Source organism: Sciurus vulgaris (assembly GCF_902686455.1).
Source record: "Sciurus vulgaris genome assembly, chromosome: 11".
NCBI classification, from domain to species: Eukaryota; Metazoa; Chordata; class Mammalia; order Rodentia; family Sciuridae; genus Sciurus; species Sciurus vulgaris.
This window is the reverse complement of record NC_136472.1, coordinates 66,245,136-66,261,396: the sequence shown is the minus strand read 5'-3', so window position 1 is coordinate 66,261,396 and position 16,261 is coordinate 66,245,136. Positions and strand designations below refer to the sequence as shown.

General features: G+C 42.4%; 3 protein-coding genes across 3 annotated transcripts in view; 2 read left to right on the top strand and 1 right to left on the bottom strand.

Annotated features, from left to right (window-relative positions):
- The window catches only part of DNHD1 (dynein heavy chain domain 1), a 79,721-nt gene that overhangs the window by 53,797 nt on the left and 9,663 nt on the right, over positions 1 to 16,261 (top strand). The window contains 8 exon segments of the mRNA XM_079105771.1: positions 5,777 to 7,376; positions 7,565 to 7,773; positions 8,003 to 8,207; positions 8,287 to 8,389; positions 12,442 to 12,591; positions 12,839 to 13,021; positions 13,142 to 13,573; positions 13,728 to 14,199. Of these exon segments, the coding sequence (XP_078961897.1) occupies positions 5,777 to 7,376; positions 7,565 to 7,773; positions 8,003 to 8,207; positions 8,287 to 8,389; positions 12,442 to 12,591; positions 12,839 to 13,021; positions 13,142 to 13,573; positions 13,728 to 14,199 (3,354 nt within the window).
- On the top strand, positions 2,497 to 4,835 carry LOC306640966 (oxalate decarboxylase OxdD-like). Its single transcript, XM_079105735.1, is given in 2 exon segments — positions 2,497 to 2,771; positions 2,773 to 4,835. Coding segments are annotated over 2 exon segments (1,419 nt in total). The 5' UTR covers positions 2,497 to 2,631; the 3' UTR covers positions 4,052 to 4,835.
- Positions 14,618 to 16,261, bottom strand: part of RRP8 (ribosomal RNA processing 8) — a 45,705-nt gene continuing 44,061 nt past the window's right edge. The window contains exon 7 of the mRNA XM_079105732.1: positions 14,618 to 15,530. Coding sequence (XP_078961858.1) covers positions 15,399 to 15,530 — 132 coding nt within the window. The 3' untranslated portion in view covers positions 14,618 to 15,398. The remainder of the gene's footprint in view (positions 15,531 to 16,261) is intronic.

Genomic DNA, 16,261 nt, shown 5'->3' with positions numbered 1-16,261 from the left:
TATGAGATCCATAAAGGTTCATAACCTTTATGTCTTTATCAGATATATATATATAAAAAACAGAGCTTCAAAATGTGTGAAGGAAAAGCTGATAGAAAAAAGGAAGAGGGAAAAGAGAGGTGGGAGGGGTGGGGGGGATGGAAAAAATAGCGGAATGAATCAAACATCATTACTCTATAAATGTATGAATATGCAAATGTATGCTGTTACTCCATGTACAAACAGAAACAACATGTATCCCATTTGTTTACAATAAATTAAATTTAAAAAAGACAAAACCATAACATTAAAAAACAAAAAAAAGGAAGAAATAAATCCAAAGTCATAGTGGGAAATTTAATACTCCTCTCTCAACAGAACAATGTATTCAACCCACCAACTACAAAATGCACTTTTTTTCAAGTACATAAAGAACATTCACCAAAATAGATCATATATTGGGTTATAAAATGAATCTCAACAAATTTCAAAGGATTAAAATATTATGGAGTATCTTCTTTAACCACAACAATAAAAATCAAGTAAAAATGAGATACCTAGACAATTCACAAATTCTTTGAAATTAAACAGCATACTTCTAAATAATCCATGCATCAAAAAAGAATTGATGAAACTAGAAAATATTTTGAATTTAATAATAATTCAAATAAAGCATATCAAAATGTATGGGATACATCTAAAGCAGTGCTTAGAAATAAGGTTATGTCTTTAAATGCTGATATAAGAGGGAAATAAATTTGAATCAGTTATCTAAGTTTTCAGCTTCAGAATTTGGAAAAAGAAAAAGCAAGTTAAACCCAAAACAGTTAGAAAGAAGTAAATAATAAATATTAGAGCAGAAAGCAAAAGCAATTAAATAGAAAAACAAACTAGGCTTTCGGCGGAGACTTGTGGAAGCCTGCGTTTTTTTTGAACCTCTTTTCGGGCCTCAGTTGGGGACGGTGACATTTTTCGCTAAGTGCCAACGTTCTATTCGGCATGATGGACTTGCTTTTGGATAATCGGACTGAAGTGATCCTGGAGTAAATGTTGTTTTTAAGGAAAATGAATACAAGTAACCCATGTTGAGGAAGCCATGGTAAAATCAAACACAAAGCACAGAGTTTGTTCTCAGGAATCTTCAGTTTCTTCCCTTCTGGCAAGCTGCATCCTGAGTGGTGGTAATTCTTCCAGCACTGATGGCCCTTTTCACTATAAGGATAAGCTGTACAGTTCTGCTTCCCAGGCTCTACAGGCCTACATTGATGATTTTGACTTAAGCCAAGTATACCCTGGTACAAGCACTGGAAAAATTAGCAGTGATGGGAGTTCTGCTAATATGTGTCAATTCTCCAAATATATTTACAAACCAAACAATGCTTTTGAAAATCTTGATCACAGAAAGCACTCAAACTCCTTACCCTTATCATATAGAAGAGAGATTGTTAATGACATAGATTCTGTTAGCCTAACAACTGATGATCTGTTAAGACTTCCAGCAGATAGATCATTTTCTTTCACTGATGTTGGACCAGTGAAAATAAGCAAGAAAAACAAGAAATGTACTAGAAGACTGGGTTCCTCGGCCATTAAAAAGCATCTGAATTTTCAAGATTCCTGCACTGCAGTGGGCAAGGATAGCTTAGTTACACGTGTTGTAGACACAAATATAAATGGAAAGCAATGTGGTAAACTAAAAAGCCCCAAACTTATGAATAGGACCAATAAATGTATTTTTGAATCATCTTTATCTTTCCCCAAGAAATCATCATTAAAGGACAGTTCACAACACAGTCATGAAAAGAATTATCCAAGATGGCTCACTAGCCAGAAATCTGACCTCAATGTTTCAGGGATAACTAGTTTACCTGATTTCAAATACCCAGTCTGGCTCCACAATGAAGACTTGCTACCTGATGCAAGTAGTCAAAAGGTTTATAAAGTATTTAAAGAAGATCATTCTTCCCCTAGACATAGTTATCAGGCACAAAGAACTTCTCGGCTTATGAATAAATTAGATTGTTTTGAATATTCTTTTGAGCCCTCAAATTATTCACATTACTTCAGTGATGATAAAGGATTAGTTAATGAATACAGATGTGATTCTGAACATAACCAATGTCATTGTGAGAATCCACTTCTCCCAGGACAATCCAAAAAGCCATTCAGTGGTGACAAAATTGAACTGCTTATCCTGAAGGCCAAGAGAAATCTAGATCAGTGTACTGAAGAATTACCGAAGTCTGTGGAGAAGGATGACAGTCCTTGCTCATTAGATAAACTTGAAGCAGAAAGATCATGGGAAAATATTCCTGTTACTTTCAAATCTCCTGTTCCTGTTAATTCTGATGATAAGCCTCAACAAGCTCCAAGTGAGAAATATGCTAAAAAGGTTCTTGAAGATTTTTTAAATAATGATAGTCAGAGCTCTACCCTTTCTGGAGGCAAACATCATGGTCCTGTTGAAGCGTTGAAACAAATGTTATTTAATCTTCAAGCAGTACAGGAAAGTTTTAATCAGACTAGAACTACAGAGCCAATTGAAGAGGTTAAACAAATTGCAGAAGATGATTTCTCTAAACTACAGTTGAAGGAAAGTATGATTCCTATTACTAGGTCTCTTCAAAATGAACTGCTTTATGCCTTTTGCCAATGGACAACTCAGCATTTGAAATGCATGAAGAAGGAGCATGGAATGATTTGTCTGCAGGGAAGATCAGCACCAACTCTAAAATGGAAAAGAAGAGGCAGTGGTCATTGTTGAGCATTTTCCTGGTGTGTCTCTTGGCCTGTCATCACTACAGCCATAGGAGTACTGATTATCTCCTTGGTTTACATTAACAACTCCCAGTCTCATTTAAATGTTCAGTTTGCATCTGGAGTCTGGCCTCTGCGAACAACAGTGGGTCCTAAAGGACAAAAGGCAGTTGGTCCAAAATTCCAGTTTCTTAATCATTTACCTAAATCCAAGGTGTTTGAGTTCCCTGGTGGTGCAATCCAGTGGGCCTGGTACAGGAACAATGTCAAAGACTATCTCAATGATGAAGAAGAGGCCTTTGGCACTAGCTTGAACAGTCAGAAATCACGGATGACTCTGGGGACCTTGAGAATAAAAAGCAAGGGCCTCCGGGCCCCTCACTGGCACTTCAATGCTAATGAACATGGCTATCTGGTACAGGGAACAGCATGGATTGGGGTAGTTGATGATGGTGGTCAGGTGGCTACGACATACAATGTCACAGCTGGCCAAGTGATCTTCTTCCCCCAAAACACACTACACTGGATAAAGAATGTGGGTGACGAAGACTGCTTTTTCTTACTCTTTTTTTCTACACATGACGAACTTCAGACTCTGGATGTTGATGATGTATTTTTTTCTACACCTGAAGACATTGCTTCAAGGTCACTTAAGCCTGAAGGTGGAATTGATTTCATTAGAAAATTCCATAAGCAAAAAGAGGATCAGGCAGTCAATCTTCCTCCCAACTTGGCAGAACTGGTTATGAATGCTAGTTATGCGCAGTCTCCTGACAGCCTTGTGTGGAGATACTTTTATGACCTTAAAGGTTCAAAAGAATATCAGTTTCCAGGAGGAGTAATACAAAAGGCACAATACTGGAAGAATGGAAGTGAACTCAGCAACAATGAAAAAGTTTTCAGTGAATTCCTTAATCAGCATCAAAATACCCTCCCTTTGAGTACACTGAGAATTTATAACAATGGATTACGACAACCACATTTTCATTTTAATGCAAATGAAATGGGATATGTGTTAAGTGGATGTGGAAAGGTGGGCATTTTTAATACTCAGAGTACCATAGAGTTTAACATTCACATTGGAGATGTGGTATTTTTCCCCATTGGAACCCAGCATTACATTAAGAACACATGTGATGAGGATTTGCTTTTCATTCTTGCCTTCAGCACTGGAGATCAGCTGCAAACCCTTGACGTGGATGATTATATCCAAGCCACTGCAGATCACATCTTGGCCCAGCTTTTCTTCAGGAAGCAAAATGAGTTTAAGAAGATCCCAAAATTCAAGGAGGACCAGGCAATTAACCTGCCTTAGAGTTACTGATGAGTTTGGATCTAAGCCTCTGCTTTTGTTGTTGTTAAAAAAGAACCATTTGGCTAATGAGCTGGGGGCTCTTTATGGAGTAGAGTGGTACATCAGGTACAGAGCAGCCCTGCAGGTTCATTTAGCTGATAGTGATTACAGGCAATTCTTGCTAAGGGAACATTTCAGATTAATAGATGTAATGGAGCAGACCTGATACATTAGTATATTTTTGTATGAATTTTAGTATATGTATATATGTGTTTATTTTCCTATTGTTATTTCAAGTTTATTATTCCAACTGTAAAACCATTCTTTTTCTGCACATAGGTAAAGTTTAATTCCATGCAAATATTTTTGTTATTCATCATTGTGAAAGGAAGTAAGGTCAACTTATATATGTACATATTGAGGCACTGAAATCCACATTGTCAATCCTTGTCCAAGAAGTTTAGTTTCAAGCTCTAGGCTGGCAATTCCCATGACATGCTTTTTATGGTGCCAATATTTTCAGGGACTCACTCTTACTAGTATTGTGCACTTACAATATCTTAGTTAAGAAAACAATGATAAAATAATTATGAATTCAACATCATCTTTGAATGTATTTGGATTTTATAATCACATCAACTGTTTACACTTAAGGAATAGTCATTCCTGTGTTTGAAAAGCATATGTTAATTTAGTCTATTGGTAATGCTGGTTGCGTATAAGGATTCAAGGACAACTTATTCTTGAAGCTTGTCAGGGTTGGTAGTCTCTAAGTAGGATGTTACTGTCTTAAAAAGAAAATAATTTGTTCAGAAAAAAAAAAAAAAAAGAAAGAAAAACAAACTAAATGGCATGAAACAAACCTTTATTTTTTATTTTTTTCTTCCATATTTTTGGTGTATTATAATTATACATGATAGTGGGATCTGTATACTCATACATACTCATACATGCACATGATAAAACAAAATAATTTGGTTAATATCATTCCCCAGTATTTCCCCTCCTCCCTCCCTCTGTTCCATTTCCTCTACTTTCTAGGTCTCCCTTCAATTTTTATGAGATTCCCCTTCACAATTTTACCCCCTTTTTCATCTCTAGCTTCCACATATGTTTATTCATTCATCCACTTATAGACACCTAGGCTGGTTCCACAATTTAGCTATTGTGAATGGTGCTACTATGAATATGGGTAAGGATGTATTGCTATAGTATGCTGACCTCAATTCTTTAGGAGAAATACTGAGGAGTGGTATAGCTGGGTCATATGGTGGTTCTAGTCCTAGTCTTTTAAGGAGTCTCCATACTGATTTCCACTTATAATCCTACCAATAATGTAAAAGTGTTCCTTTTAAAACTGATTTTAAAGAAGTGTACATGTGATATAACTATACTCTGACTGAAATGATCACACTTCCCCTCAAGTTGTGATCTGATCCATTTCCCAACCATCTCAGTCTCCAAATCTTATTACAGCATTCATTTTCCTTTAGTTAATGAATAATTGGTCATAGAAACAGGATCCAAGGAAGAAAAGAGGGGGAAATGCACAATTTTAGGAAATTGTGGGGCAAAGAGACAATGACTTGCTGAGATATTGCCCAAGTCCTAACACATTAGATATACAAAATTCCTTTAGAACTGGCTATGCCAGAAGCAGGGCCAGGAGGCAAGAATAAGAGGAACAGGAGGACATTTTCATGTGGAGTTGCACACATGCTCACTCTTATTCTTCATGTTCCACAGACCCAGAAAAGAGCTGCCAGCCAGTATTGGAGACTCTGCGTCAGGCCATGGATGGCACTGTGTATGCCCACAGCACCTTGGAATTGCAGACACTGCAGCCTATAGTCAACTTCCTAGCCACTGCCACAGTGCCAGGATACTGTGAGCGTCCACTCTGCCCACGCCTCTTTCGACTCTTCACGGTGCTGGCCCTAGGTAGCATGACCCAGGCTACCATGCTGAGCAGGCATGTGCCTAGCCTCCAAGCCTGGCTTGAGCGCTTCCCCTTTGTGGAGCGGGAGGGGGTTCTGGCAAGAGCCCTGGTCCGGGCCTCAATGGAGGCCTGGGAGGCTGTGTGCAACTCCTTCATGCCTTCACCCCTCCGCCCACACTACCGCTTCTCCCTGCACTCTGTGAGTCACCTTCTGGGAAGCCTGCTGCTACTGCCTGCCAGGATAGGCTCACGAGGCTTTGTAGACTTTCCCAACCACCAGGAGCACCTGCGCCTGGTATCAGGCTTGCGTGGCACTCGCCTTACTACTATGATGGCTATGCGGAGCATGGTGCGTCTTTGGTTACATGAGGCACAGAGAACTTTCTGTGACCGGTTGAACAGTCCTAAGGAACGCTCTTGCTGTGCCAAGCTGCTCCTAGAAGTAGCTCAGAATGTCTTCTGCTGTGGGCCAGGTCCCCAGCCCTTGGACAAGGACCATGAAGAGGAGGGGGAGGAGAGGGTGCCTGAAGTGGAATCTGAAGGGGAGTTGGCGCAGTGGGATGACATAAGCAATAGCAACAGTGAAACAGATGAGGAAGAGGACCCTTATGGCCTTCAAGTCACAACAGGCTTACATTCCAGCGATCCAAGTCTAGCACCATTGATAATGCCAGTACGAAGGGAGATCATAGAAAGCACAAGTCACAAGATGCAGCAGGAGGAAAGCACAAGGGCTTCTCTCTGTGACTTCCAGTCAAAGAAATCTAAGAGTTGGTGGCAGAAGTCACCCCAGATAGACCTGATTTCACCCCTGTTGCTACCAGTGTTACTTCTCTGTCCTCAGGAAAATCCCTCAGATCTGGTCTTCAGTCAGGAGTTGATACTGGGATCCAACTCTGAGTGCCCCAACTTATACCTGGAAAGGCAGTGGGAGAACCTAGAAGAGCAGTTGGCCACCTCAGCTGCTCAGCTGGGGCTGAGCCCCCACCTTGCCCGCTGCCACTCCATGGCCCAGCATGTGGCCCGCCTGGTCCGGGTTCTGGCCAAACCCAGGCAGCATGGCCTATTGCTCTCAGGAACTCTGGGTACTGGGCGCTGTACTGCCATCACTCTGGCCTCTAGTATTTGTCAGGCCCACCTCTTCCACGTGCCATCTAAATCAGAGGAAGCCATTCTACAGTGTTTGAAAGATGCCAGCTGGCATGCTGGCATGTTAAACCAGCCAGTGGTCCTGTTGGTACCCAAGAATGTGGATCTCACTACCCTTCATCGCCTGGTAGCCCTGGCAACCTCAGGCAGTTTCCCTGACCAGTACACAGAGGCAGATCTGGATAGCATTGAAGAACATCTCCCCACGGAGAACCTTGGTATCAAAAATAACACTAAGAAGGAAATGGTATTGCAGAGGTAAGGCCTAAAGCCCCATTCCTGGGTCTGCTCTGCTCTTACTCTATACTGCCCAAAAGGCCCTAAGGAAATCTATGGGCTACTGTGAAGGCTTTTAAGATGAGGGTTAAGTGATCTGGGTTGGAACTGGGGCCCCATAGGGCAAACAGGGAACAAGAAGAAGACAGCAGCTGACTCCTGACCCACAGGTTCTACCAACAAGTGTGTAACCACCTGCACATGTTTTTCCTGATTGGAGATTACCAGGCCCACAAGCAGCTGTCCTCCTCCCTTTTCCTGCGGCTCCTTCAACTAGCCACTGCCAGCACTGACCACTATGAACCCTGGGACCAAGCTTCCCTGGTGAGGGTGGCCCAGTACCACCTGGAGGGTGCCCAGAATCTACCCCTTGATGATGGTGAGCCTTTCTCCTGTCTTTATCAGTCATTTCAACCAGGTTCTAATTGGGATTTTTACCTAGGCCAGTGTCTTGTCTATCTGTCTCTCTTTCTCTCTCTGTATGTGTATGTGTGTCTTTACTGAGCTACCTTCACATTTTCTGACCTCCTTTGCTGAGCTAGGCGATCCTTACCTTTCCCATTGTTCTATGGGCTCACAAGTCCAGGCTAAAACCATACCCATTGCAGATTACTTGAAGTGCCCAGACCTCCAGGCATCAATTTCCAGCGTGGCCAAAGCCATGGCCCTCATCCACCTTTCGGCTACCTTCTATGAGGAGCACCTGTGTCCTGCACTGCCACTTGTCACCCCCAAGACCTTTCTAGACCTTCTGGACACATTCCTGCTGCTGCAGAGACAAATGACCCTTAAGTTAAAGAATAGGACCCAACGGTAAGTGGCCCCATTCCCTGCAATTTACCTCTTTATGCTCTTTTGGGTCCACTCACTGTGTGGTGCATTGTACCTCCAGAGTCCATAATGCCCTAGAGAATCTGAGAAGGCTGATTGAGCAGCACAGTACCCACACCAACCTGGTCTTTGTCTTGGAACAGCAGCTAAAAGGCTCTGAGCAGGTAAGAGGAGAAGATTGTGAGACATAAGGTTGTGTCAAAGCAGGAGTACAAAAGAAAACAGAAGGAACCAACGAGAATGAACCTTAGTACTTATTTCCTTAGAGTTCCCCTTTATTTCTCCAGGTGATCTCCCCAATCCTGACTGCCTACTCTTTTAGAGCTCTGGATCAAAATTTCATGACACATCTGAGGCTCGATTGATTTTTTCATAACACATGAAACTCAAGTGTCTGCTTCTGGTTGCTCCTTGTGCCTTGACTATGTGAAGTTCAACATGATCCCAAGATCTCTACAGATACCCATGAGGGATGCAGCAGGGATAGCTCTATCATGGTCACCTCCCACTCTTATCATTTTCCCTTGAATTCACTATTACTGCTAGTCAGCTCATCTCTTATAGCCATTTTTTTTTTCCCATACCGCTTTGACCTACAACTTCTTCCAAAAAAAGCACCAAATAAATAAGGCTGTTGTGTATAGTAAGGAAATGTGAATGGAGGAGGGCAGTAGGGGAAAATTTACAGTATAGCAAAAAAACAGAATTACATTTAAATGGTATACTGTACACCAATATCCTAAATATCCTCACTACCCTCTACTGGGCATTTCCCAGTGACCAAGTTTTCTCTATCATGGCCATCTTTCAACACCTGCTCCACATGTTATCCAACCATCTAATTTTTCTTTCAGAGTTCCCTGAATAAACTTTTCATGGAATAAGAGATTTGTTTTCTAGTGAAAACCCCAGATCCTTTCATTATATAGAACCATCATCTTCTTCCAGAAAATCTGGATAAAACTGGTGGGACGAGGGTCATCAGACCTTATACAGGCAAATATTCCCAGTTAAAGGTATTTTCCCAAACAAAAGAAGTTTTGTTTTGTTGATTATAAGAGATATTTTGAAATAACACCTTTTCTTTCTGCTGCGTAAGACCTTGGAAAAGGTTCAGGGACTACTACAGAGAAGTGAACTACTGCCCAACTCACAACTGGGTAATATGACTGGCTTTTTAGTAGACTTTCATTTTCAGACCTTACAAATCCTAATGCTTGGCTTTTTTATATGGGTGCCCTCCAGACTGTCACCCAGTGCTACACAACTTGTGAGGTCTGACTTATGTTGTGTCTACTTACACAGTTTCCATAATGTTCTATGAAACTGTGCCTCTGGAGTTCTCAAGGTACTGGGATCCTCTCACTATCCACCACCTAGGGTGACTACCTTAGATTAGACATCAAGATTCAGCTGAGTTATAAAAGGAAGAAAAGAAAATTAGGAATAGGAGTCTCCTTGCCCATATTTCCCAAGTTTTAGTTTCTTATCTTGGGTCCTACTTTTTCCCAAGATGATTCATACTAGGAATTATTGAGTTGGTTTAAGAGTACTGCTACATCAGACCACAACACAAGAAGCCCCAAATCTAGATAAAAGACATTCAGTCTCAGGGGTCATTTGGAGTCAGTTTTCTTGGTGTTTTAGTCAGTTTTTTCCTGCTGTGACTAAAAGATCTGACCAGAACAAAACATCATGGCAGAAGAGTGCGGCAGAGGGAAGCAGCTTGCATGTTGATCAGGAAACAGAGAGAGAGAGGTCTCTACTTGCCAGATACAAATATATACCCCAAAACCACACCCCCAACGCCACTTTCTCCAGCTACACCCCACCTGCCTCCAGTTACCACTCAGTTAATCCCATCAGGGAGCAGTTCACTGGTTAAGTTAAGGCTCTCATAACCCCATTTCTCCTCCAAACCTTCCATTGTTTCACATGTAAGCCTTTTGGGGACACCTCACATTTGAACCATAACACTTGGTGATTCACTCAACAGCCATAGTAGTGTGTACTTTTTCTAATGTTCCCCATCCCAGGAAATGGCCCCACTAGACACCTACTCATTTAAGCCAAGTCCCAGGAGTCATTCTGTGATCCTCCATTTCTTTTCTCATCTCATATTCAGTTGACTCATTTGTTCATTACTGTACTCAACAAAATTAATCAAAATCTATAATTGTTTTGTCTGGGCACTTATTTATATTTATGTCTACATCTACATTTAGGTTGATACATAGACAGATGATAGATTTCTTGCCACAAATAATCTAAGATGGCTATCCTTTTCTGATTTTCTGATGAGAAAACAGAGATCCAAAGAGGCTGGAGAAGCTTCCCTAACCTTATAATATTATGATGAGGATTAAATGAGATTTTCCATGGAAAGCCTTTAAAGTACTGGCATATAGTAAGCACTTGATATGTTTGTTATTATTAATATTAGGTCAGATTGCCTCCTAGTAGGAAGAGGTAAGGCACTGCCATTGCCTTCATAGTGCCTACAGTTTTCCAGATATATAGATTCATTCAGGTAATATCCAAACAGTATGCTATGACAAAGTCCAGAGTGTTCTGAAGTAGCAAGAATTCTAGAGAAAGCAGTGATCCACACCAGGTATGGTGGCATATACCTGTAATCCCAGTGACTTAAGAGACTGAGGCAGGAGGATCACAAGTTCAAGGCCAGTCTCAGCAATATAGCAAGGCCCAAGCAACTTAGGAAGACCCTATCTCAAAAAAAATTTTTCAAAGGGCTGGGGATGTGGTTAAGTGGTTAGAGTGCCCCTAGTTTCAATATCTAGTACTAAAAAAAAAAAAAAAAAAAAAAAAAAAAAAAAAAGGAATAAAGAAAGTACAGAGCCCCAGAGTGGTACAGCATGTGTAGAATATGGCAGGGGCTCAAAAAACATTCCTTAAAAATTCAAACAAGTGAATGAAGTACATCAAAGTTGGTACCTGAAGACTAGGTAAGATTTGGTCAGAGGTAGAGAGAGGTGGGAAGGGAGAATGTCTCAGGTTGAAGTTACAGCATGTGTAAAGCCCTAGAGGCAAGAGAACACATGCCACTTTGGAGGACTTGAAAGTCAGAATGGCTGGAGAGAAGAGTGTTGGGAAAGTTGAAAAGATGAGGTTGGTAAAATGAGTAGGGGCCTGGTCAAGGTGGCATTATTAACCAAATACATGGAGAAGACACCCCTCATAAGAAGGGACATTTCAGAGGAAAGGACGTTGTGTTAAGGGACATGATATGATGAGATTCAGTTTTTGAAAAACCAGTCAGACTGCAGTGTGGGAAATGAATTAGGAGAGAGGCATAAGAGACCATTCAGGAATCTTTTGCAGGTCAGGAGAGAGATCCTGAATGTGAGTGATGGATGTTTTGGATGGGACATGAGAGAAATGTTGGAGGTGTAATTGTAAAAGACCTCAAAGGTAGTATGGGTTTAGGAGAATAGGGGTAATAATCAGGATTCTGCCTTGAGAAATCTGAGCACATTTTGCTATAGGTATCTGAGAAAAAGAGTGCAAGGAGAGGTAAGATTGCAGAGGAGCTGAGGCATAATCAATTCACTCATTTTGAGGGCATGTGGAATCTGAGAGGGTCTGTGAGACATCCAAGGGGAGGTTTCCATCATGCAGATGGGTACACAGTATAGGTTTTGGGAGAAATACAGCTAGAGAGAGATTTGGCAGTGTGTAGAATATAAGTAGAATATGATGGAAGTCATAAGATTAAGGAGAGTGTGTTGAAGTGTAGAATGAAAGGAGAAGGGGTCCCTGAAAAAATTTCTGAGGAATAGTGAAGGGACAGCAGCAGAAGAGAGTAGGAAAGAACAGCCAGAAATGTTGGAGAAAGTTCAAGGGCAACACAGTATCATGAAAGTCACAGGAGAAGAATGTGTCCAGAGGGGAGGACTATCTTCTGTGACAACTGATGCTAAGGGTTCAAATAAGATAAAGAGCACAGCATAATAGTTACACACATAGGCTTTAGAATCAGATTTCCTTATGGCTTCAGGAAAAGCAACCACCCAAAGGGGGCTGCATTACCAGATGTATAATTCACTGACCAGGAAGTGACAGACCAAGAGCTCACTCATTCTGTGGCCTACTCAGAGTTCAGTTTGGTTATCCTATCATGCCCATGGGGTCTTCCCTTGGCATGTTCCCATACAGCCCAGGATCTGGAGCTATAGGTCCTGATCTCTCTTCATAGAACCTCAGCAAATTTCAGCAGCAGCTAGAGCAAAGCAAGCTCCTGTACAAGCGGCAGTTGGCAGAGTGTCGTCATCAGGAGCACCTTATTGAGAGCCTAATCAAGCAGCGGGATGCCCTCCAGACTCAGCACGAGGCTTTCCTGGAACAGGTATGCTTTTCCTGCCATGTGCCTTCTACTGGTCTTTGGTTGGGAGAGGATATCCTCTCACAGGGTGCTCAGTAGAAGGACTGGGGAGACTCATGATGGAGTCTCCAGCGGGAGCTGGGGAGGAAAGGTAATGGGTTGGCTTGGGGAGTGGCCCTTCATGAGGACTCCTAGGAGAAAATTAAGAAACACCTTGAAAGGGAAGCTCACTCTCAGGAGCTCACTTCAGCATGCACTTCTCCTTATGTAGATGGGCAAGGCATTTCTGGGTCCTCTGAGTCGGCTGCAGGTGGCTGACTTTGAGGAGATAAGGAGCTATCGAGCACCACCAGAATCTGTAATCCGGGTGACTGATGCATTGTGTGAACTGTTCCACCATGAAACAGGCTGGGCCGGTGCCAAGCAACTTTTATGCACTGAAGATTTTTATCAGGTAGGGATGATGAAGGAGGAGATGGGAGGCACACATGAGATACTTGGCAGGAATAGACTTTTGGGTCAAGGTCCAGAGCATCCATGTCTTCCCTGCTCCCCTTAACATTCATTCCCTCAGGAGCTAGTATTCTTCCCCAAGGAGAAGATGACAGACTCAGAGCTGATAAAATTAGATCAAGCACTACAGGATCCAGGCATGAGTGATGCAGCTCTGCGGGCGGTAAGCATACCTGCAGCAAGTCTGGCCGTCTGGCTCCGGGCTGTTCTGCGCTATGGGCTGGCACATCGCCGGGGTCTGCCCACGGGCCTGCTGCTGAGGCAGGTGGAGGCAACACTGGCCCGGGAACAGGCCCGCCTGGGCCATTACCAGTTTCAGGCCCAGGATATGCTGGAGAATACTTTGGTCCTTGCTAAGAAGCTGGAGGATGCCCAGATTTCCCACAGCCATGTGGTACAGAATCTCAATCAGGCACAGTGTGGCCAATATCACAAATGGCCTGTAAAGTCTACACTGCTCACACCCATGAACACTTGGGCTACATGGCTCCAGGTAACCAACCCTCTCCCACATGTCACCTTCCTAGTTCATTTCACACCCTGCCACCCTGTGCCCTAACTGCTTCCTGCCCCACCCTCCATGCCCTGCTTTCCTCCATACCCCTCCTTGCTGGCCTACACACCCTCTGGTCTTCCCTTCACACCAGAAGTTGAGGGGACACTGCAGGACTGTTTTTGGAGATGCCCTCCTATGTTCTGCTGCCATCGTCTACCTGGGTCCCTTCCCACCTCTCCGTCGCCAAGAGCTACTGGACAAGTGGCTGGCTCTGTGTAGGGGCCATCAGGAGGCCCTGGGTCCAGATGATGTGGCACAGGCACTGAAGCAGAAGCAGAAATCTGTCATCGTGCCTCCAAAAAAACCCCTGCTGCCCATACGCTTTCCCTTCAGTATTGTGTCACTGCTAAGCTCTGAATCTGAACAGTATCAATGGGACCGAGACCTGAAGCCTCAGGCAAAGTCAGCCCGCTTGGCAGGCCTGCTTCTGCGGAGCTGTACTCACTACTATAGTTGCCGTTGGCCCCTGCTGCTTGACCCCAGCAATGAGGCACTCATCTGGTTGAACCCACTGCCTCTGGAAGATAAAAGATGCTTGGCACCAGCCCCCACTGAGTGCGGAGGTAAGGCAGGGACAAAACACATGCTTCTGGGATGACTGAACTGCCCAACACTCTGAGCCTTATGTGCTCTTCCCTTTCACAGTGGAAACACTGAATTTTTGTGGACAGAATATCCCCGATTTTATCAGCCTATGTATTTTTTGGTCTATATTGCAACGGTCCTGAACTTACATAGTCTTCCACGTCTCTGTTTTTTTTTTTTTTTTTTTTTTTTTTTTGCACTATTAGAAACCTTGCCCTGAACCCAGAGTTTTACTACCCAGATTTGTTCAGAAATTCTAGGGGAATATTTTTATTGATTCTGTTTAGATCAGGGATCATATCTGGGTGGCATGTTGGAAGGAATTTGCTAAAAGGAAGAGAGGATGTTTTATTTCCCAGAAAATGGGGTTGGTGGTTGCATTGGTGAAAAAAAAAAATGCTACCTCATTTAGAAAAAGGGTCTTTGCAAATGTAATGAACTTCTGAACCTTGAAATGATATCGCCCTGCTCATTATATGACACTTATCTAAATCCCATGACAAGCATCTTCTAAGGGACACAAAAGAGAAGACCATGTGAAGAGGGAGATCAAGATTGGAGCTTTGTGGCCACTAACCAAGGGAAGCCTGAACAACCAGAAGATGAAAAGAGGCATGGAAGGTTCTCCCTTAGAACCTTGGCAGAAGTACATTCTGCTTACACCTTGATTTCAGACTTCTGGCCTTCACAACTATGAGAAAACTAGTTCTGTTTTTTAAGCTACTAAGTTTGTGGCAATTTGTTATGGTAGTCCTGGAAACTAATACAAAACACATCATGCAAGGTGTCTTCTGCCCTTCCAAGTGTCATGTAAGAGTTGCTGCTGGCCATTTCTGTTCCTTTTGTCAGGAAAGCTAAAGATCTTACAGAAGTCTGAAGAGTCAAATGGGGTAGGCAGAATTTTGACCTCTGTGACCTTTGCCTTTTGGTGTTATTTCCAAGATTATGTTATATTACCTGTTAAGAAAGAGTTTGCAGATTTAATTAAAATTACTAATCTATTAGTGTTCAGATAGAGACATTATCCCAGATTACCTAGATGAGCCCAGTATAATCAAATGAGTCCTTCAGAACAGAAAGGAATAAAGAAAACACAGATTTGAAACACAAGAAGGATTCAATGAACTGTTGCTATCTCAAAGATGGTGGGGGCTACAGGGCAAGTGTGAGAAGGAAATTAATTCTGTCTAAAACTAGAAGCAGGTATGGGGCATATATTTGAAGACCCAGCTACTTGGAAGACTGAGGTAAGAGGATCACTTGAACCTAGGAGTTCAAAACCAGCCTGGGCAACACAGCAAGACCCCACCTGAAAACAAACAAACAAACATCAACAACAACATAAAAACCTTGGAAAGGACTTAAAGCCCCAGATGAGACAAGTAACCCCAGCTAACACCTTGATTTTAGCCCAGTCTAGTCCTGTGCAGAAAATCCAACCATGCTGTGGGTTGGTGGGTTGAATAGGTGAGACCTCTAACCTACAGAACTGTAAGAAAATAAACTGGTATTGTTTCAAGCTGCTATTTGTGGTAATCTGTTATCAATAAAAAAATGAATGCACTGAACTATGGATCTGGGAACCTCAGCTTGTTAGAGAACCTAGGAAAAAACAAATATTTCTCTTTTTCCAGCCCTGAATCTGGGTTCAGGAGTTGTCTGGGCAGCATAGCAAGAGGTCAAGGAAGTTGGGAATGGCTATTGATTAGCCAACCATCTGTGTCTACCACACCACCCATGATTTGGCTATTTCCACAGTTTACAGACTTTTACTTATAAGTTACTACTTCCAGGCACTGATTTCCAAATTAGTGAGGACTCTTTAAGTTGTTAGTAACAGAATTATCTCAGGTTAAAAAAAGGCAGCGGGGCATGGGAAGGCATTGACTCCTGTAACCAATCTACAGAAAGGGTAGAAATAGAGCCAATTTCGGAGATGCCTAACTCGCTCTCTTAATTTTAAAGTAATAATAATGACAATCAACATTTATTGTCACCAGCCTTAGGTGCTTTTTATGTGTCATTGTATTTAATCTTCAC